Source organism: Lonchura striata, chromosome 4 (genome assembly GCF_050655825.1).
Source record: "Lonchura striata isolate lonStrDom1 chromosome 4, ASM5065582v1, whole genome shotgun sequence".
NCBI lineage: Eukaryota > Metazoa > Chordata > Aves > Passeriformes > Estrildidae > Lonchura > Lonchura striata.
The window spans coordinates 71,777,995-71,800,459 of NC_140706.1; the positions used below are offsets into that span (position 1 = coordinate 71,777,995).

At 49.9% G+C, this 22,465-nt stretch overlaps 1 protein-coding gene across 1 annotated transcript in view; it reads left to right on the plus strand.

Annotated features, from left to right (window-relative positions):
• Positions 1-10,412, plus strand: part of ANTXR2 (ANTXR cell adhesion molecule 2) — a 77,959-nt gene extending 67,547 nt beyond the window's left edge. Inside the window, exon 17 of the mRNA XM_021529524.3 lies at positions 8,573-10,412. Coding sequence (XP_021385199.2) covers positions 8,573-8,611 — 39 coding nt within the window. The 3' untranslated portion in view covers positions 8,612-10,412. The remainder of the gene's footprint in view (positions 1-8,572) is intronic.
• The last annotated feature ends 12,053 nt before the right edge of the window (positions 10,413-22,465 follow it).

Here is a 22,465-nt window from a genome sequence, read left to right on the forward strand (position 1 = left end):
GTCCTTCCTCAGCACTTGGAGCACACAAACACCCCACCAAATCCCTTTTTCCCATAGTCACTGGTAATGGACATTTAGGAAGAATGCACAGGGAAGGGAGTGAACTCAGCCTATGTTTCCACAGGACACCTTTCCTGACTACTTGAGAACAGGGACATCTCCATAGGCACATCTATAGCAGTGACCTCTAATGAGGAAAAAACATCTCAGGGAATGCAGCCTGCACTCCCAGGCCCCATTCCCAAGGCAGGAAGAGAGGATAACCCAGTGCCCCCATGCTCGGGGCTCTCAGCACTGTGTGTGACAGGCCAGCCTGGCGGGCCAGGACCAAGTGCCTGGCAGACTGCACCCTGTCACTGCACAGTCCAGGGATCCTTCACATCCCAGTGCCATGAGTCTTGCACAGCTGCCTTTAAAGGAACTATTCCTGATTTTCAGCAAAGAGCACAGGAGCAGAAGCAGAGCCTAAAAATTAACCGAGCTGCTAACTTAGTGACACTGGCACCTATGGGGGAGTTGTAGCAAATGCCTCAGCAGTACAAAACCAGAGAACGCTGCTGGGGAGTGGGATGCCCAAATATCTGAAAAGTGTGAATTACCAATCCCTTTGGCATTCCAACCAAAGTCTAAACATGTGCTGGGGGCTTTGTCTGCAGGAAGAAGAGTTTACTCTTGTGGTACCAGGGAAGCTGATGTGGCTGAGGGGTGGAGAACAGCCTGGCACCTGTGTCATTCCTGGCCCAGTGTTTGGTGTCAGCAGCACAGAATTGTCACCAGCTGTAGGGCTGGGACAGCTGGGTGACAGTGGCATCTAGAGGGCTGCCACGTGCAGTGTGTGTACAGAACAAAGGTCCTGCTGGGCTCTCCCTTCCCATCTGCAGAGCCAGAGCCAGCCCCAGCCAAATGGGCAAAACCTCCAGAGCTGCACCCTCCTGCCTCAGCCTTGCTAGTCTTCCTCCTAAGAGCCCCCACTTAAACCCTGCCTTACTGCTTCAAACAGATTGACATCTTCCCACAGAATTTCTGGAGTGGATTTTTTAGTTATAGTAATTGTTTGATAACTAGCTTAAAATGATTTCCATAGTGTCCTAAATACCACAGAACTGGGCTGCCTTCTCTCCTTACAAGCAATTGCCGCATGCCAGTCAGATGCTGTATAATCCATGGGCCGGGATCCGAATGCTGTGCCATTGCTCTGTTATGGGCTCAGAACACGTGCCTGGATGACTAACACACCTAAAGCCATAGAGCACCTGGATCTTTAATCTCTGAGCCACCTGAAGAGGAGAGTCTCCTCAGAAAGGCCCAAGTTAGAGAGTTGATCAAGAAAAGGACACTGGGAAGTATTCCTAAAGGAAAAGGATTTTAGGAGTGGCCTGAGCTGAGGTCATGATAGAGCAGAAGTGGAGTTTAAAGCGAATGGGTGTTCTGACAGTTCTGTTTTATCTGTTGCTACACCTGATTTCAGTGAAGGATAAATTGCTTTCTTCTTACAGTGGTTGCACAGAGGGGAGGAGGGAAGAATAATGGAAACTTGTGCCTTAGAGGTAACCACCCCATGGAACTTCATATTTCTGGTGTTCTTTCTCCTCATAGATAGAAAAGGCCCCAGAGCACTAGGATTTGCTAATTTATGGTTTTACCAGGCTGATTCTTGATTCTACGAGACTTGAAGTGTGATGTGTTTGTAGTAGCAGATTATCTTTCTTTTCTTCCTAAAAGAGATGTACAGAACTCAGGAAGTTGTTTAGGATACTGACACGAGGAAACTGGCACTAGAGATCAGGCCTGGTGCCAGTCTGTCTAGAAACACCCCCCCTATAACATAAATGGGATCCCAATTCACAGCAGGGATTTGTCCCAGAAGATTTAGGAAGAGCTCAAAGAGCTGAGACACGTCTCAGAGAAAACCTCTCCCCTGTTCTTCCCTACACGCTGCAGTGCTGCACGCGTGGCTCTTGGAGCTTCACCTGGAAGCATGAATCACAATCTGACCCCTCAGTGTCCCATAGGAGGAGAGGGAGCTGTCCCAGGGACAGCTCTGCATGTCACTGTGGGGATGGCAGGAGATGTGTCCTGGTTTTGGCAGCACGTGGGTGAGCGGCTGAGTGTCAGCGCTGGGCAAGGTGTGTGCTGGGCCGGCGCCAGGACACAGAGCACCTTCCCTCGGGCACTGCAATGGCCTCGCTCTGCCTTCCAAGGACTAAGGAGAGCTGAAGGAGAAGAGCCCTCCATTGGCAGGCACCTGCAATGGAACGGAGAACATGCCCTTCAGGAAAGGGTCAGACCCTGCCAGGTCAGGGGGGTACTTCCAGGGAGGCAGCAGTGCTGGGAGCAAGGGAGGCTCACTGCCAAAGGTCAGGGAGAGTGAGCTAGGGCTCTCGCTCCAAAGGATCCGTGCTGGAAAAACAGGGACTCTGCAGGCCATTCCTACATCCTTTCCTTTTGCATCAGCAGTGCTTGCCTTGCATGAGGAAAACAACAAACTCCTGCCCTCTAGAGACAGGAGACCTCCAGCTCTGCTGAATAAAATATTTGCCACAACCTCTTTTTGAAGCAGATGCTACAAACGCAGCCAGTTTTATCCTCCCCCAAGGCCCACGGGCCGGCTCAGCAGCTCGGCACTCCCTCCTCCAGCCCTGGAAGGCCAGCTCGTGGGAGAGGCAGCTTGTCACAACCACTCTCGGTCAAGGCAGGAGTTTATCTGGACAACTGCTGAATACAGCAGCCACGGAAAACTTGGCAAAGGAGAGAAATCCCTCCCTTTTCTCGCTACCCAAACCCATGGGGCAGGATGGTCAGTGCTCAGGCCAGCTCAGTGCCTACTCCTGCCCCTTCCCTGGCTGCCCACAGCCCTGTGCCATCTTCATTCCGCCTTGTCCACGGCAGACAGCGGAGTGCAGGTGGCTCTCGCTGGGTGCCACAGAATGCAGGGAGTTGCAGAGCCCCTACACCCAGGTTCCACAGGGATACACCCCTGGTGACATGCACTGCCAAGACGGAGCAACTGTGCTGACTTGTCCATATGCCCAGTTCCCCAGTAAGTGCTGCTCATGGGTAAAAAGCTGCTCTAATGGCATTTCCTCAAATTTACCAGTGCATTAAAGACACCCTTGGCTCCCAGGGCAGCAGCACTGTGTGCAGTTCCATCCGTGCAGCAAGTGTGGGTATGAGCCACCCCACATGCCAACAGCAGCATTTCACACATAAACATGCCCTGCCCTCCTCAGTATGTACTCCAAATGCACATCTAAATCACAGGCACTGAAAAATAAAGTCTTCCAACCTACCATCTTTAAACTGCCTCTTTGGAACCTTTCCCTGGCAGGTTTGGTTTGCTGGCCTGTGCTCCAAAATACAGCATTTATCTGGTGTGAAACATAGAAACTACTTCTTAAAACAGCTTATTCCTGTCTTCCTGCCTTTTTTTTATCTCAGCTAAAACAGGTCCAAGGGGTGGAAGGTGGCTGTGAGGTACTTGTAACTATGCAGTCCTTTTTTTGGGTTCCCTTGTGAAACCAGTTCCTGAACCCCAGACCCTGTGACCTTTGGAAGTTGACATCCAGGACTGTGGGATTGCTGGGAAAGATCATGACATTCATGCACACATGCTAAGGAGGCTACATTACATAAATCTGAGGAAAATACACAAAGTTACATCCCTTTCCTCTGAGGCTGTTGGCAAAATTTGTTAAAGTGAAAAAACAAATTCTTGCTAGGGCCCAAATAGCACCATTAATTTGTCGTTTGTTTCTTTTCATGATGTTGTTGTTACTTTAGGAGGCCTTTGAGCTCACCCTGTGGTGTTCTCGGAGCTCACCTCAGCTCTGTCACAGGTGTTTCAGCCAGCAATTCATGAATTCTGGGAAAAAGCTGCCTCAAGGAGCCCCAGGAATGAATGCTGGTGCCTGCAGCAGTAACACCAGTTGAGGAGCACTCCTCTAAGGAGTTGTTGCTGATAAATTGTGTGACAGACAGTCCACCCAGCAGCCCATCGTGCTGAGAGGCAGCTCTCGGGGGGTTGAAGTCCCACACCATGGCTCAGGGTGCCCACCAGGACCTCTGCAGGTGCCACCTGCAGAATGGCAGCGCGCGGGCTCTGCCGCAGGTGACAGAAGAACTGGCAATGGATGTGCCTGACATCAGACAAACGTGCTGGTGGCAGCACACCCAGGCACAGAGGAGGTCTGAGTGCTCAGGGCCCAGCAGCACAGCCCTGAGCTTGGTGTCACCAGGATGGTGACAAACGCCCACAACACCCTGAGCTTTCCAGGGGACTGGGACAAGGGATTACCACATTGCGGGGGACAAAGAGCAAGTGAGAGAGAGATGATGCCAGCATCCAGTCCCTGAGGTCTGTTCAGAACTGCACAGGATAGGGTGGGGTTAGCAGCCCTTCTTCACAATAAAGAGTGATCTCAAAAAAAACCCCCAAAAACTCAAACATCCCTTCAGCTGTACACTTGTCAGTGGATATTTTTGGGGTGACTGAGTGTTGTGACTAAAATACAACCCAGGCAGCGGAGCCAGAAAGGAGCAGTCAGGTTTAATGCCTTAATGCCAGAGGGATTTTAGTGCCCAGATGGGCCAGGTGACACAAGCTCTAGGTAATGCTGCTTCTGCCACCTCTGGAACAGGGAGGTCACCAAGGGCCCTGTCAGACAGCATGGTTTGGCCCTGCACAGCGCTCTGGTTCTGCTCCCACTGCCCAGAGGAAGTGCCAGGATCACTTCTGCAAGGAAACAGGACTCTGAGGCAGGTGCTGCCAGGCGCTGGCACCTCGGTGCTCAGCCTGAATCTCGCCCAGCTTTACTCCCTCTGAATTCCCTTTTATTGTCACCATTGCACACAGGTGTGCAGGTCCAGAATACATTTGTTATCCCAGTGAACAGGAGATGGGGAGGTAATGATTCTGAAGAGGTTTGGAAAGCAGGAAATGGCCTTGCATTACCAAAGAGGAAGAGGTGCACACAGTCCTGTCTGGGAGTGCAAGGCCTACAGGGAAGAACCCACTGCCCTCAGCTTTGATCCTTAGAGGGAGGCAAAGTGCAGGCTGGGCCACGGGGTGTATGTGAGAAGAAGTAGAATCAGATAAAGCAGGTTCTTGCCTGCTGACCCACACTGTAGCAGCAGCCTGGGCAGGCTGCCCTGGGGAGCTGTTGGGAGCAGACCAGTTCCTGGGGACAGGCTGTGCTCACAGGGATGTGCCCATGGGCGATGGAGGATGCTCTGGTAGTGCTGTGAGGATGGGGCAACAGGAATGACACAACAGCATTCATACGTGTCTTGGGAGGGACATTATCCTGACACCCTCTCCTTGCTTGTGGCTCTGCAGGCACTTATCACAGAATATAGGACCAATGCCAAATCCCAAAAGGGCGTGTGCTCCTCATGGGACACTGCAGCTGAGGTAGGAGCACACGAGTCTCAGTAATGGGCAGTGGGGATCTCGGTCCTCCAAGGCTGGGAGAAGCCAAGCTTTTAGGACACTGGGTAGCACACGGGGCAATGACTGGTATGGCAGGACAGCACTGCCAGGTGCTCCTCTGGGAAAAGCAGTTGTTCTTAGTCCTGAGCCAGCTGCTGAACACATCAGCAATGCCATCCATGGAAACTTTTCCCACGGATACAACTGCCCAGCGTACTAAGGGAAACAAGCAAGGACAAGCACCTGAGACCAGGCAGAGCACCTCAGCCTGGAGGCTCAGTGTGGTCACATCCCATCCCAGACCCAGTCTGCTTCACCTGCCCATTCTGAATTCCTGATGAACACTGGAAGGGCTCCAAAGGAGCCTACACAGTGTTCTCCTGCCCCTTCTGGAGCCCAGAATTCTGCTGGGATGGTGGGACAGCACCATGTGTCTGCTCACACACGCACAGACACCCCAAAGTGCTCGTCACATCTGGCTCCATGCCCAGGGTGGACACTATCCTGAAGTGCTCTCTCCTCCCCCCTTGCCCCCCAGCACTGTCCACAGAGCCTCGCAGGTTTGGAGAGGGACATGAGCAGGGAGAGCTGGTCTGGCAGGCCTCTCCTGGTGCCTTGTTTTGGGCATTGCCAGGTGAGGTGCTAACCTGGGGTTTGGTGTGAGCACCCACTTGCTGAGATCCCTTGCCCTGTGAGAATTTCCACCTTGCCCTGTAAATTAGATTCAGTAAGAAATTCAACAACTAAAGAAATGGCTTTGATGTAATATAAAAGAATTCCTTCTCAGGTAAACCCCCTTGCCATAGATCTTTTCCTGGTTTTTGTTGCTGTTCAAGACCTACATTCTTCCTCTGCAGTACATCTGTGCATCTGTGAGCATGAAGGGTGAGGTTTTTCCTATTGGATCTGGTACATGGAGACAGATCTTATATTCCCTGCAAAGATCACAGAATGCATAACTCATTTTTTAATTACTCTCGTGCTAAACCTCTAATTTAGTGCAATTTCATACGGACTACATGTTGGTATTGTTAAGGTTTATGAGCCAGTGATTTACAAGGCATGGTACGTCAGAACTCAAATTGGTTGGATTGATGATTTAATTGAGCACAGGGACACGAGTGTAACAGTAACTTCCCCACATTGGGAGTATCCTGGCAATGCCACCAGGAGGAGAATGCATTGGTGACATGGGTTACATGGAACACACATGTTTTAATTGGGATGTCCAAAACCAGACTGGTGAGACTACTGTTTAGTAAATACTGCTTCTATTTAAGTAAATAGTTCTTTCTGTAAAGGTCAGATTAATCAGAACAATTTAATAATCTGTTTCTAAAAGCTGGTCTCAATGATGACACAGATATCGCTGCATGGGAGATTCTGGATGTCTTTTGAGGAAGGACTTGCATGAGTCTGCAGCTTTTTCTCCACACCAGTTTGCAGGAGACAGTGCTGTTGGTCACATCACTGAGTTTCTAGTAATGAAAACCTGTAGCTCATATTGATCTGAAGTGATAAACCCCTAACAAGTGAACATCAACCTTTTATTTTCTGCCTGCCTCAGTCTGCCAATCTAGAATGCAAATGGTTGAACTTCCCACTTAAACTGACAGTCTATTTGTTATTACATGTTGCATGTCTGATGCTGACAGTGTTTGGAGAGCTGGTGTTTCTTAGGGCTCTGAGATTCCCCAGCTCAGGGCGTTTTTCCTGCCAGTGACACAAGGAAGAGTCTGCCTGATCACAGAACTTCTCTTGCTCCTTCCTTCTCCATGAGTTGCAGAATAAAGGAGTTGGGGGCAGAGATGTGGGAGATGAGTGGGGAATCACAGAGGGCAGTGCTTGTTTAAGGTTCTCCTCTCTCCCTGGCAGAAAAGCCATGTGGATATGGCACCTGGGGACATGGTGGTGGCCTTGACAGCGACAAAGGAATGGTTGGACTAGGTGATCTTAAGAGCTTTTCCAGCCTAAAGGAGTCAGTGTTTTGTCTCTGCATCTCTTCTACATTTATAATACAGGTGGTGGCAGCCAGAAGTTCCTATAGTTCCTGTCCCCACCTTTTCACCTGTTTTGTATTTCTTAGAGATGACAGAAACAGAACTGAAACATTAGGAAACCCCTTGATGAGAACACTGCCCCTCTCATGCCAGCCAAGCCCCGCTTGAGTGATGCTAGATAACTGTGTGCCATCACCCTCCTTGATACCCAGAAAAACTGGATATCAAACTAAATGAATGACAGTAATATGAAACCCAGCCCAAATTTAATTTGGCAATTCCATAATCTCCCAGGTTTGAGCAGAAAGCAGTAATTTCTCTCCAGCAGTGCATCTCTTAAAGCAGAAATAAGGATTCAGAGCACAAGCAGTGCTGACTGCTCCAAAGCCAGCACTGTTCACATGGCACCATCCTTGACAGATGCCTGTGACCAAAGGGTAGGAATCACTGCTGTGCCAGAGAGCTGCTTTGAGGCAGCACACCCTACTCCAACACTCCATGACCCTGTGGGAATTAAGGCATTCAGATGAGCTCCAAGTGCATAAAAAAGGTTAGATTCTGCTGTTGGATTTGTTTCATTTCTGCTACACTGAAAGCCATTATAGGATTCACCTGGACCCCTTTATGGATATGGCATCACAAGAAACCCCCTTCTGTGCACAGAAATTTACAGATCCTAAGTACAGAGTCTGTAGATGCAGAGCTAGGGTTATTGCTAATAAAATGCAGTTTCAGATCAGCAGCAGCTCTGCTAACTAACAGTCACATCTATCCATGCTCACTGCATGAGGACCTGGCTCAGGGGAGATCTGGGGGCAGGATCTGCCTTCCCCATGCTCTTCCCTCCCCACGGTCAGATGGGTTTGGGTTTGTTCACTGCAGCTTGACAGAATTTGTGAATTATGCTCACAGAAGGCCTGGGAGTGTCAGAATGTGTCGCCCGTGTCCTCGTGCTTGCCTAGAGCACGCATTTGTAAGGCAAATGTAGTGCCTCACTCTGGGTAATTTCCATTAATTCTTAAAAGGTTTTTCATGGGTTTGTTATTTTCCCAAACATCTGAATTTCAATTACAGCCTCCTTCTAGCATCCAGCAACCTCTGTCTGTGTGCTACTCCACCAGTAACAGCTTCTCTCTTCCCTCAGGGCCGCTGTATCAACTTCACCCGAGTTCCCTCTCAGTAGAGGAGAAGAAGCGGATACCAGGAGGAGAGACAGCCACATTGCCACTGTCCTACCCAGCTGAGAGAACCGAGCCCTTCCTCACATCCCTTGGACCATCTTGCAGCCCAAGCTCCAGAGGTTCCTGCATCCCTGCTCCGGGAGCCCGCACAGCTCCAGCTGTGCACTGGTGCTCTGCCTGTGCCCCGGAGAGCAGCACTACCACGTGTGCCTGGCTCTGTGCAACACCGAAGGGACAGCACAGACACCAAAGATGAGAATGCTTTTCTATTTTTTGTTATTTGCTGTTTTTTTAAGGACTACAGATTCTCAGGACACAATGTGCTTTTAGTGGCAACGCAGCGTTCCTCAGCGGCGGTGGAGCCACGTGGTATTTACACAGGGACTACTCGCCACGGGCACAGGATAACAATTCCCACCAGGCTAAGCAGGCACAGAGCCAAGTGCCTCAGAGCCATGTCAGATCCCCAACCCTTGCCAGCTCCCTCCGCCGTGCCTTACGGGAACCTTCTGACTGGAAATCTTGTCACTCTAACACTGAAAAGTGCACACGCATGACAAAATGTAGACAGGATGCCTCGAGGTATCGGTAGCGAGCAAGACTTTGCCCTTTAGTTTTTGAAGACACCTTTCTTTCATTATGCACCCGGGACAGGAAGGAATTACTAGAGCGTTATTCAGCGGGAAGACAGCTTGTAAGCAGAGATCTCGAGCCGAGTTGGAGGGACTGATGCTTCAAGACCTTGACACTGTGGCTGGTGGTTTTTTCCCCTTTCCTGCATTCACAGTTCAGTAGCGCATAAAACATCATCATCTATAAACATACCTAGCAGTCGTAGGCTTGTGTATTTTTTTTTTAGATTAAAAAAAGCAGTAGCCACTAAGCTGGTATCTCAGGGTTTTTTCCCCCCGCAAATCTCCAAGGGCTCTTCAGCGTCACAAGCCAGCAACCCTCTTTGCATGAGAATTTCAAAGTTTAATTAATATAATTAAAGGCAACAGCAAGCAGCAGCCTGTGAAGATTTTGCTCATCTTTTTTATGCCTTTTGACATTGAATGACCTATTACTGTATGTGCGTTCCTCAGTGGCGGAGGGGGCGCCAAGCTTTGGGTACGATTCCGCACTGGGAAAGACCTCTTTCCATCAATTCGGAAATTCAATTTATGGGAGCGCCAGCCATCACCAAACATCGACAATGTATGTATTATAATTTTTTAGAAAAACCAGTGTCGTGTCACGTCGACGATGCCAAATTATGTTAGCGTGAGCGGAAACACTGTGGGGGAGGAAGGAGGGAGCAGCTGAAGAAAAAGGCTCAAATGATCCAGTCACTTTCGATACTGTACTTCAGAGGCAGAATGGATATTCGAGTCGAAACCTGACAAAGCGCGCCCGCTTTGATGGGAACTGGTATAGACAATGACCAGTGGCTGGGTCAGTGGGATGTCTCTCTGCGAGCAGGGAGGCTTATCAAATGACACTAAAAATAAGTTCAACAACCATCATGTTGGAGGGGAAAAGGCGAACATTTCACATTTGGTGGGCATGAATGTGTGCAAGATGGAAAGAGCAATGCGGAGCATCCTGGGCTAATTATCTCCTTTGTGCTCTTCATTGGAATCGCAAGGGACAGAAATAATTCTCTTGGTCCATGTCCAAATCCGTGGCACTGCCCAAAGATGCCTTTACATTTATCCACTCGCTTACATCTTCTGCTTGAGTTTATTTATGTCACTGGTAGCCTCATCAGCAACAGCCATGTCTGCACATTAGACTATAAATAAAATTATTACCTAAGTTTCAGTCATTATTTCCATCTTCTCCTCACCTGTAGCCTCCCCATCATTCCCACAGCTCAGACCTCTGTTTTTGCAGCGCTGTGGGGACCCATGGTACTGACTTCCAGAGGCAGCCCACTTTGCACAGCGTGGCCACACCCAGGGGTCCTGGCCGCCCAGGGCTGGGGAGAACCCTTCCAACGCCACAAGGATGCTGCTCATGCCTTGTGGAGCATCAGCCATGCAACCAGAACCTGCAGTGATGCCCTGTTGCTGCAGAACCAGCTTGGGTGGCACTGGCCCTTGGCTGGGCACGTCCGACCCACAGAGCCCAACCAGCAAGCCCTTGGCTGAGCTGAAGCACCTGAGTAAATCTCTGTGCAGTCTCCAGCCCAATGCGAGACCAAGAGCGAATGCTGGGCAGGTGTGCCAGGACACAGGTGAGGTCCTGCAGTGCTCCTCAAGGTGCTGAGAGGGCACAGCTGAAAGCACTGAGCTCACCACGTTCTAGGTTAAAACACTATCGGCTCCCTCTTACTTTTTCTTCATTTTCCACGTACACACGACACATTCCAAGGTATCATTAGAGCACTGGTCATGTTCTGAGCTGTGCTGTGTAACAGGACAACATGCAGATGATGAGGGTTTTTCCCTCACATTTATCAGATGCCTCTGAAAGGATATTTCTAACCAGCTGAGACACAGAAGTAGAAATCCACTGACCATTTTTTGTCCTTTCTGCCTGTGCCCATTGAAAACCGTGAAACAAGCAGCTCTTCACAGAAAGGCTGATCCAAAGCAAAACCACATTTTGGGTCCCTACATGGATTTTCCCTTTCAACTGGCGCAATATCACAGCATGTTACACTTGGCATTTTGGTGCAGATATTACCTGAGAGTTTCCTTATTACACAGGGTGGAATGTCCGTCACAAATAATTTGGGAGGCAAGAGGCATAGGGTGATATAAAATCCACAGATTCAGATGACACAAATGAGACTTCCTTGGCAGGAGTACTCAGAATGCCTCAGAGAACTCTAAAGAGCTATGCACAAAGAGCCCAGCAATGCCACCAAGCAAACACGAAGGGTTCCTCTCACCAGTGAGGCAAGGGAGAACTCACTGGAACAAGAAGTTCCTCATTATAACAAGGCTATGTTTATTTTATACACTTTGATAATAGCAGAAATGAATTGGCTGAGGCTATTATGAGCTAAAAATTATTTGTGCCACTACAGCATTCTTGAGGCATGAACCAGCTGTGTGTAACCCAGAGGAGCTGGGTCAGACTGATCCAAGGCAAAATGGAAAGGAATTCTGAGTGCTGTGATGCAGGCTCATCCCGAGCTCTAAGCAATGCAGAACAGCCCTGCCTGGCTGGTATTAATTCCTGTTGGGGATTTTCCTGCAGGAAGTTTCTGAGCTACATCCCTCTTCTTATCATCCCTAAGGCGACACTACAACTGTATTTTGCACACTGCAGTTTGTTTGACACGCTGGACTCAGCCTCATCACACTGGAATGCTCCCACTCAGGGGTGCATTCCCACTCCTGGAGGTGCTGGGGTTTAATGGCAAAGATAAGCTTATCTTTCACCCCTCTCAGCAATGGCACCTCACGTGGGTTATTGCAGGTTTGCATCTTTCCTGGGATTCTCACAAACTCCCAGGACACAGACTGCCCTGGTGTGGTGGTGACATGAGACTGCCCTGGTCACTGTTGTCACCTTACCATGTCCTCATGGTTCAAATCATACTAGCATACTCCAGGGAAAAAACAACTGTGAAAGTTCTAAGTAGGAGAGGTTTTGCTTTTTATTTCTTCTGTTTTTCCTGCACATGTAGGAGGAACTTGGGAATTCTATAGTATGTCATTTCAGACCAAAACTCCCTTTCCAGCTGTGGAAGAAGTGTCTTTTTTATTGGTCACAATTCAGACTGCGGGAAAGGTGAAAGAAACCCAGTGCTATCAATGAGGGAAAAGTCCCCATTTGATTCTCAGACATTGAGTGCTGCCTCATGACAACAGGAACCCTGCTCTGCTGCAGGACAGGTCTTTTGGTTCACTGGGAAGCAGCAATGGCACCAGCACCACCTGCCTTTGGAGCTCAGCTTAAGGAACCTCTCCATCACCAGAGGAGCCACTGAGGGGAAATTGGGGAGCTCAGCTCTGCACTGCTGGGAGGCAGGATCCATCTGACTTCCCCTCTGTGCATTGCTGGGCATCCAAAGCGGGCATCACAGTGTGGCCCTGGGAGCAGGATGGGCACAGGTAACAGCTCATCTGCCCAGCTCCGGCGTGGCCAGAGCAGTGTCCCCTTCCTGACTGCCAAGGTGAGGGGCTTGGCTGTTGTCCCCACTCAGAGCCAGGGCTCTGGCCCATGGAGCTGCCCCAGGGTAGGACACCGGGCAAACGGCCTCACGTGGCCAAGGGGGTTGGCACAGCATGCCCAGGAACAGCCACAGCAGGGCAGCGTGCTGAGCAGAAACTTCAGAGGCTGCAGTCAGCAAGTCAAGGCAATGCTGCCTCTGCTAAAGAGCAGCTTCTGAGTACCTCTTGTGCCGTTACAAAATTAACGTCACAATTTCTAGGGAGGGCCTTATTAGACCTGGCATGTCCTATTTTACTTCACAAATCTGTTTTGCATTGGCTCAATTAAAATTGTTATATATTTCTGGGTCCTGTGTAGGTGCCATCTGTTTAACAGTGCAATTGGGTCCTGTGATGCACTTGTAAATTTTGTGCTGCAATATTTTTTTTTTTAATATAATGAGGGACTTTGGATGCAAGAAACTGCCTTTCGTTTTCTGGGTTTTGGCAGAGAACTCACAGTGGTTCTTCCTGTGTTACAAGGATGGCTCCACAGCCCATGGAAAAGCAGGATTTGATTTCCATGTTTGCAGCAAAATCGTATTATTTAATTCACACTATTTTTTTTTTTCCATTTGCTTGCTCTGCCTGATTTTGTAAATGAACTTAATTTCCCAAATGAGAACGCACAGGACTGCTCAGCTGGGGCCTGTGGCTGCTGCTGCCTTCTGGGGAGCTCTGGGATCTACCAGTAGGGTCCAGAGGCCCATGGCAACAAACCACAGCTATCCTCACTGGGACTGGGAACAAACACACCCTCTGAGACAAAAACCCCACCTGCAAAGCTGGATATACTCTACAGCACAGCCAAGCCCAGGACAGATCTGCTGAGAAACAGAACTCAAACATGGTTTTATACTTTGGGGGGTTTTAGTACCATTTTAAAGTCTGCTCTGATGTCACCAGCACCAAAATGCCTTTCCTGACTCCCAGTGAATTATAACAAAACCCCAAACCCATCACATTGATTGGTTCTCCTTTAAAAGCACAATTTCAAACTCTGCTAAATTCTCCAACATATTGTAGGAGAAAAGCAACTGCAATAGCACCAATCCTGCAGCATTTGTGGGTTCCCAGGTCTCCTCCATAGCCAGGAGAGGGGTCTCAGGTCTGAGCATTCAGGTTTTCTAAGTGGAACTGCTTTTTTCTGGGTGGTGAACTGGGCAGTACCCAAAAAGCTCCCAGCTCCCTCCAGCACTGCTCAGCAGGACATTTAGGAAAACTTGTTCCAAACAGCATGCTGCTTCTTAAGCTGCCTTCAGGGTGGTGGATGCACCTGGAGCATGAGTCCCACCCATTTTGGGATGTCACAACACATGACTAAGTCATGGAGAAACTCCTCCCTCACCACACCACTGGTTTTAGCATTAACTGAAGCCCCACCTTGGCCCTAAGCATCTGCCCAAGCTCCAACAACAGCCCTCACTGCCCTGGAAAACCTCCTGAGGGCACAGGGAGACCCATCTGCTCCAACTGCAGCACTGGAGCAAGGATTTACCTGGGATTTAGCCCAGCATGGAACCTGACTGCTCCATCCCTGCCACAAGAGCTCGGGCTGCAGCGCCTGAGACGCCTTCCCCAAACCTCTCCAGGCTATCCTGGGGTTCCTCGGGACAGCTGCCTGGGATTGCCAGCCCCTGGGATGGATGGTGTCTAACTGACAGAGCCACAAGACGCTGATTAAATTATGTGCTTTGGCCAACCTGTGTGGGGAAAATTAATTTAAGCGCCAAGCGATGGGTTCAGCGCTGCCTTGTTGGAATGGGGAGGTTGGGCTCTGTGATGCTTCATCTCCTTTTATTTGATTAGGCAAATTAGGAAACAACAGTGTGAAATGCATTATTGTACTGATCTGATGTCCAAAATGTGAATCTCATTAGAGCTCTGGCCTCAATGCCTTTTTTTTTTTGTTTCTCTGTAAGCTGAGGAAGAGCAAGTAGGCCAGAAATAGATATTTTTCAAATTACATTGGAATGACCCAGTAATAAACATCATATTCTGTTCTTCATTCCCTGGAACAGTTCCTCATAAAAAGCATCTCTCAGCTTCTGGAGAAATTCAGTACAACATGTGCTAGGAATGGAGGAGATGCACCAGTGAGAGGAGGTCAGAGCCAGATATGGCGATCCACTGACCCAAGTTCCCTTAGAACTCTGTGGGGTGAGACCCTGGGAGCAGGGACACTGTGCCACTCCAAAGGAATACTCCATGGTCCTAAAAGGGGTTGTGCAGAGCTTCTCTTGATCAGGGTGCATGGTGTGGTGGTTAGGGAGAAGAAAGGAGCAAAGCAGAGTGGATGGCAAGGTGCCCTAAGCCCAGGGGACAGCCAGGCACCATCCTGCCACAGCACGGAAAGGGGGACTAGCCCCAGAGGGCTCTGCTCAGCCTAGCCTGTGCCAGGGCTCCCTGCAGAACCTCCTCACTACACTGGGCCCTTCTCTGCAAGGCTGAGCTCAGGGTCACTCTCTAATACCAGGGGAGAATGCACATACAGTGTAAAACAACACAACATTTCACTGCAAAGGGCTCTCCGAAAAGAGCCAGTGCAGGTGTCATTTGGAAAAGGGTCACTTCACAATACAGCCCTTCCAAATTGCAGCTCCAACTCAGAATTAATTATCCTTTCACTGTCTTGGGTTTTCTTTTCTTCTTTGCTTCACATTAACTGCAGCTGAAATTATTTTAAAGCAATGATCTTGAACGTCATGTCCTTCAGCTGGCCCTGAAAATCCATTTTCCATGGAAAGCCTCCTTTCTTCTCCAAGATTTCTCAGAGTGTACAAAGCTCATCAAGGCTCTGGTTCTCTAGGGGTGTCAGATGCTTGGATAATACCCAGGTGTCTGCCTGCTGGACCAGCTCCAAGGTACTTTATTAACATGAAGAGGCCTATTTGGAAGCAGTTTAACTCCTTCGGCTCTCAGGGCCTAGCGTGTGTCCTGCAGCAGCCAGACACCAGGACACTGCCTGTGCACGGCTATAAATGCAGACTCTAAGTCACCACCCTCACTGCCACATCTTGAAGAGGAAACACCTGAGATGTCCTGTCATCACAGCTGGAAAGATCACCTGATTTTGTCCCACCCACGTGAAAGCAGAGGAGAGTTGCAGGGACAACTGCAGCCCACAGCTCTGCTGCACACCTGGGGCTCAGCCCTTCCCCAAACTGCTTCAAAAAACCCCAGCAAGCCCCTCCTGGGAGCCGTGCCCTCCCTCATGACAATAGCAGCATGATGGGACACTGTGGGGCCTGTTTTCCAGCCATGACATGCAACTCAGCATTCCCAGGCACAGACATGGGAATCTGAGATGCCCTCGTCCCTGTCATCGAGCAGGGCAGGGACAACAAGGGCCTTTGCCATACCAGGGTGACCTGGAGGGGGCAAGGGGGACTTGTCCCTGATCCATCCAAGCACATGCACACCACTGGCAACAAAGCAAGGGAGCACGTGAAGATCTTGTCAACACACAATTAAAATAAGAACTCTTGGATTTCTAGGGACTGCAGGAAACTTCAGCTCCTGGCTTGAGCAACTTGCCCCAGCAGTGGCAGAATGTCTCAGAATGGTCCCACAGAAGACACCACACCCACTGGAACAATGCACCCTGCTCCATCTTGCTGCTGAGATCACATGGTCTGCATCCTACCCTTTTACACAAGATATTTTCTTTAGTTTCCAGAATGCAAAACTGGACTGTGCAAAACAAAGACAGAAGACACACAATTCCCAGCCTCAAAAAATCAGCTCCCATTTAAAAAGCAAAGCTCCTTTTCAACTGCACACTGTGTTGCTTCAAAGCTTGCAGCAAAGAGCTAAAAATCTGAGCCACCAAGATACATAAGATTTGAGCAAATACGGTCCCAAAGGCTCTGTTTAAAATTTTAAAAGCCCAAGGTTTAAGTTATTTGTGAGCTGTTTGAGGCCTTTTCTTGGATTAAAGAGGCAAAACCTTCCTTGAAGTTTGGGGTGTTTCCAAGTGGCTGTTGGCAGCAAGAGAAGAGTGGCATTCAGAGCCAACTGTGTTCTCCTTCCCCATGCTGCTGCCCAGGCCACAGGACACGTGCACCTCCTCCTGGAGATAACTCCCCCTTGAATGTCACAGCCACAGCCACGTCTATGCAACCAAAGAAAACATTTAGTGTTGCCAAAGAATTATGCAGTGTAGGGAGGCTGTGAGAGAGTGAGGTTCCTGTCCCTGGGCTTCCAAACACATTGAGGAAACATGGATTTTGGGAAGAGTGAAAGGAAGTTCAAGCCCTCTGTGGAATGGGGCTCCAGAGCCCACAGCAGCTGAGCAGGGAGGAGAAAAGAGGAACTGTTAGCTCTCATCCCAGCTGGAGGGAAAAGCAGCATCGCTGGTCGGAGCTGCAGAGAGCATTCGGGGCCACGGAAAAGCTCTCACAGTGCTGCTGCAGCATTGGACCCAACACAGTCTCTTCCAATCTCCATGTCCTCCTGCTCCCAGAGATGCTCCAGTTCTGACACTGATGTCTCTAGGGGATGTCAGCTGAGCCCAGGGATGTCCCCAGTCCTTAGAGAAGGGCCATCATGCTGGCTGGTGCAGCTAAAAACATTCACAGCTTCATCTCCCTGCCAGGACAGGAATGCACAGAGGGTTCCTTGACCAGAAACTGGACATTCCTCAGCTGATTTGACCTGATGAGCACAATGCTAAGCACACTGACACTGGGAGGTGCTTCTTGTATTCTCAGAGAACATCTGGAAACCATGCTGGGACATCCACTTGGCACTACAACAAAGCCAAACCCACCAAGGTATCCATGACCAGGCTTCTCCTCCCAGAGCTGCCAAAACTGCACTTCCCTTTTCGTTTCAGGGGTGAAGCTGTGCCTCTGACATATGCACCAGCTAGAGGAACTTCACCTGCAGGGAGGTGATGAGGACTATTCCAATTGTGGCACTGGCTGTATACAGGGTGGCTGGTGGCACCAGCTCTGCTTTCCCCTCCAACCCCACACACCCCCATAGGATCAGTTTAAGTGACAAAACCTTTGTGGGACCAACGAGACTCCCCTGTTACTTCTGTTTGTTTTCTGTTACACAGCGGCTTCTCCCAGCAGCTGAAGTTGAAACAGGACTGGCTTCAAAGGTAAACATTTCTCACAGCTTTCTCATCAACTATATTAAATACAGTCATAACCTCCCCCCCAATATTTTCTGTATTTGCTGAAGGATGACGTCCTCCTTGCCTTCAGCGTGTGCCAGATTACTCATAAACCTGGACCATATGCCACTGCAATTTACTGATGGGCCCAAGCTGTTTTGGTAGATACGAAATCCGAGGGGATTAGGGAGGTTCGAGCCGTGCTGAAAACAGAGCAGCAGCAGTGGGGCAGCTGCTTGCTCTCTTTGCTCAGCCTCAATTTAGGTCAGTGGACAAGAGCTGTCCCATGCCAGGCTGGAGAGGCGGGCTGGCTGTGGGGGCGCAGACGGAGGGGACCCCAGCCATGGGTGTCTGCCTCCGTGGGGGGCTCGCTCTCTGTGGGGCAGGTGAGACCGTACTGCTCCCTCACATCCAGGGTCTGGCTGCCACGCCCGGTCAGGAGCCATCAGCTCAAAGCCAAAGAGGGGGTGCTTTGCCCCCATCCATGGTGACCCCTGCCTGGCCGTGCGCCTCGGGGTGCGGCAGAGCACGGTGACAGCCACTGGTGTCTCCAGCAGAGCTCCCTGCTAAGACCTGCCTGGTGGCCTGCTGGTCTGGAAGGTGGCCGGATGACTGGCAAGTCACCAGAGCTGTGTTTCTGTGTCCCTGGCCCAGGGAAGGATGTGCTCAGGGAGGGAAAGGACAGCTCAGCTGGAAGCACCACGTGAACCAGGGCCTTTCCTAGGTGGGGTTATCCAGCGCAGAAGTGCTCGAAGCCAGCCTGTGGGTGCCAGGCCTGCACCTTGGCTACTCTCTCAAGAGCCTGAACTCGCATGGAACGTGGAATGACATAACAGATTTGCTGACTTGAGCACTGCTCATTTAACACCTGGCAGGACACACAATGCAGCTGCAGCAAGCAGCCAATTATCCAGCAGCTTCTTCGTTGCTGCGCTGGAACCGTCCCTCCCCTCCACAGTATCTGGACCTCCATCACCTTGAACAAAGCTGCTGCTCCTCACCAGGGAATTCCAAAGGTCTGCAGAGAGTCCCAGGGAATAGGGACCAGAGTGATTGAGCACAAACACCCCAAACTGCCCCACAGGGACAGGAAACAATCCTGACTATGGCTGCTGTGCATGGAACATCAAACCTTAGTCATGAACCTTCTTTCCAGAATATTCCTCCACTGGGTGTAATTTGGGACTTCCCATCACTTAGAAGGTGCTCATGATCAATGCAGCCTGAGTGCATTCCCAGCTGTCGGAACTTCCCTCCAGACCACAATGTACCCCAATGCAAGGAGCTCCTCCTGGGGATTACACTTCTTGGTACTAGTACAGCTCATTGTGATTTTTAAGTAAGAGTTCATGGTTTTACCTCTCATGTCTCATCTCAACAGCTGAAATGCACAAAAGAAACTCTGGACCCTCTCTGCTGGGCTCCAGAGTACAGCAGTGCCTGACCACAAGAGCCTGGCTCAGGCACCCTGTGTCTAGGTTCCTGAGAAGGGTGAGGCCATGCTGCATCCCACTGGCTGCCAGACCTGGCCCCAAGTACTCGCCGGTGGGGACATCCCTTTGTGCTGCCCAGCACAGCCCAGGGCCTGCAGGGCTCTGTGCTGGTGAGCCCTGAGCATGCAGTGACAACTGTCAAGAGACTGAGCTCAAGTGTCTACTGGAAGGGGATGGCTGGGCTTTTCTGTGTATGTTACAGATTTTTCTCAAGTTTGTCACTGCTGTGTCCCAGAGTGACCCCAGACCCTCCACACCTTCCTTCAGAGTCAGGGCAGGTGGGATGGAACATGCTGCTCCCTGTTCCATGTGCCCAGATGTGCCCTGCAGATGGGTCTGCAGGGAGGGACGGGGTCTGGCTGCTGATCACTGTTTACAACTCTTATTAAACCCATTCTCCTTTCCTAATTATTATAATAGTTCCTGAAAACACCACCTGTGGACTTTAAATGTTTGATGTGTGCTCTAATGAAAGCTGTGGAATTATCCCATGCTCGCTGCCACATGGCCCACACAGCAATGGAGATGCTAAATAATTTTTAAAAATTTATAGTTTACAAGATGTATGTCCCATCTGTGACGATGCAGCAGCTCCCAAATGCCCTGAATTTCACCGCATTAACAACACCTCTTAAAACCAACTGGCTGCGCTCCACAGAAAGGCTCAGTAACAACCCAAGGGGTGCATCACAATGTACACAGGTTGGAGACTGACCTCGTTGGGACTGAATGCCACCAGAGCACACAAACTCCATGGCCAAACCAAGTGTTTTACACCTCCAAGTAACACACTGCTGTTAAAAGCATTAATCCCATTATTCCAGAGAGAAAGAAGGTCCTTTTGGCATCTTTGCCAAAGCTCAGCCTAATCACGGGCATGACAACAAAGACCTGGTGAGTTCAAGTGCAGTACCCCTGGAATGATGGATCCCTGGGGTGAGATCAGGAGTCACTTTTTCCTCCTCTCCCAGGAGACGTTCTCTGTCACAAGGTAAAATCACACAAACCGTGCCCAACTTAAAAACTGAGTTTGGGATGGGAGCCAGAGCAGATGGTTAGGAAAGCTAAACACCGCTGATTTATTTCTTACCCTTTATGCAGCAATATTAGAGACAATGGCCCTGATCAGAACAAATGAGAACAAACACAGGAATGCAGACTCAATAGAGAATTAACAACCAGCACTACCAGATTCCATTATGCTGTGATTAATTCTGAATTTGTGGCAGAATTATCAGCAGCAAACCTCTAGCTAACAGAAGCAGTGCCAAAGCATCCAGCCTTTCAGGGAGGGCTCTTCAGTCTGCAAGGGACTCCAGCAGGAAAATGGTGTGGAAGATGTCAGGCTCAGTGGTGTAGATTCAGCTGAAAAACGAACTTTCTGTGCCTCATATCCACCCCAAACCCCAAGAAAACATCAGAAAAATCAGGACACACACCAGAAGTCTCTGAGACAGGGAGGTCTGAGAGGTGACACCTGCAAACATGAGGGACATAGCCACAAGGCTGTCACCCACCCTTGTCTGGTCTCTCTTACATGAGCACTGGCCTTCAGCCCCCCCATTTCCCACTAGGCATACTGTGAAGCTGAGGAGAAGGTCACCAGGTACTATCCAGCCTTCTCTCTTCCCTTGCCATGGCTTCCTGGGTGCTCCAAACTCTGTTGCATGACCAACAAGGCTTTGGCCACATGATACCTCCATTTCCCCATCTCCAGCACACCACGGCCTCCCCCCACAGAGCTCCCCTCCCCTGGCAGGCACAAAAAGTGCGAGACACCCCAGTTATGGCCTTGTCACCATCAGCATTCCCATAAACAGGCTACATGAATCTGTTCCCCACTGCACCGTGTCACCCCTGGCTCGCCTGTCTGTGCGGAGGACACCCGGCCTGGGAACTGCTGCTGGCAGCCACAGGAAATGGACTTGCTGACGAGGGTGTTCCAGGCTGTTATTTGTGAGGTGCAGCTGAGGTGGGAAGCAATGAGTTCAGCCCTGTTTTGCTCCATTTCCCATAGCTAAGCACACAGTAACAGCTGAGTTTATAACCGGAGCTGCCGTGCATGAATATCTCATTATAACTGCAAAGACCTTTCATTTGTACCGGGCCCTGCACCAGCGCTGCGCCGTGCCAATCACCAGAGCTGGGCTCTGTGAACGACCAGCTCCCTAAACCAAATGCAGCAGGTTTGGTTCTTCCATCCTTGGCCTTGCATGGTGGAAAGCAGGGGGTTGCTGCCAGGCTGGGATTTTGGCTGGCACATAGTGGATTATGGCTGCAGTCAATGGTGAGGAATTCCTGCCCGTCACTAGTGGTGAGACCACAGAGGTGACATCACGGTCAGAGTTGTGCTCGGCACAAAGAACCCTAGGGTACATTACCACAGTCTGACTTTCAAAGAACTGGTTTCTTATGACACTTGATCACTCTCAGGAACAGGCATGAGAGAAAAGTCAGTGTCACTGGTTTGATGGAAGTTGTTTGGGATTTTTTTAGGACCTTGCTGAAAATTGGGATTTGTTTCCTACCACCTCCTGGTAGGGAAACTGCTCTTTTCCACATCTATGGAAAAGAGTTTCTCTGCACAGAGCTTATCTGCCTGTAACTCCTACAAAATCCCATCTCCTATCTCCTCCAAAGCATTCCTAAAGCAGAGCCAAAAGAGAACGGAACAGCTGGGAGGAGGTGGGGGACATTTAAGGGTGCATGCAAAGGCTAGGAACTGTTTTTCTTCTGGCAAGCTGAAGGATTAGTAAAAAAAGGGACAAGAGTGAAGGCACATGGCAGAGAAATTCAAACACAAAAGATAGAGCCAGGCGATGCAGTGAAATACCAGCACACAAAACATACAGATGCTTCTGAGGTAACACAAACCTCCAACCCAGATGTCTTTTACAAAACGGAATCCTTATAAACCTTCAGCATTGTTTTTCCCTTCACAAAGATTCATAATTTGGAAAACTCTGGGCTGGAAATTGCTCCAGCTGTTCATGCTCCAGGGGCTGTGACTGCAGTGAGTCAGTGCCACATGTGGGGACCTTGTGAAAACTCTCTGCAGAGCCCAGCAGTGGCTGCCAGCACAGCACTGAG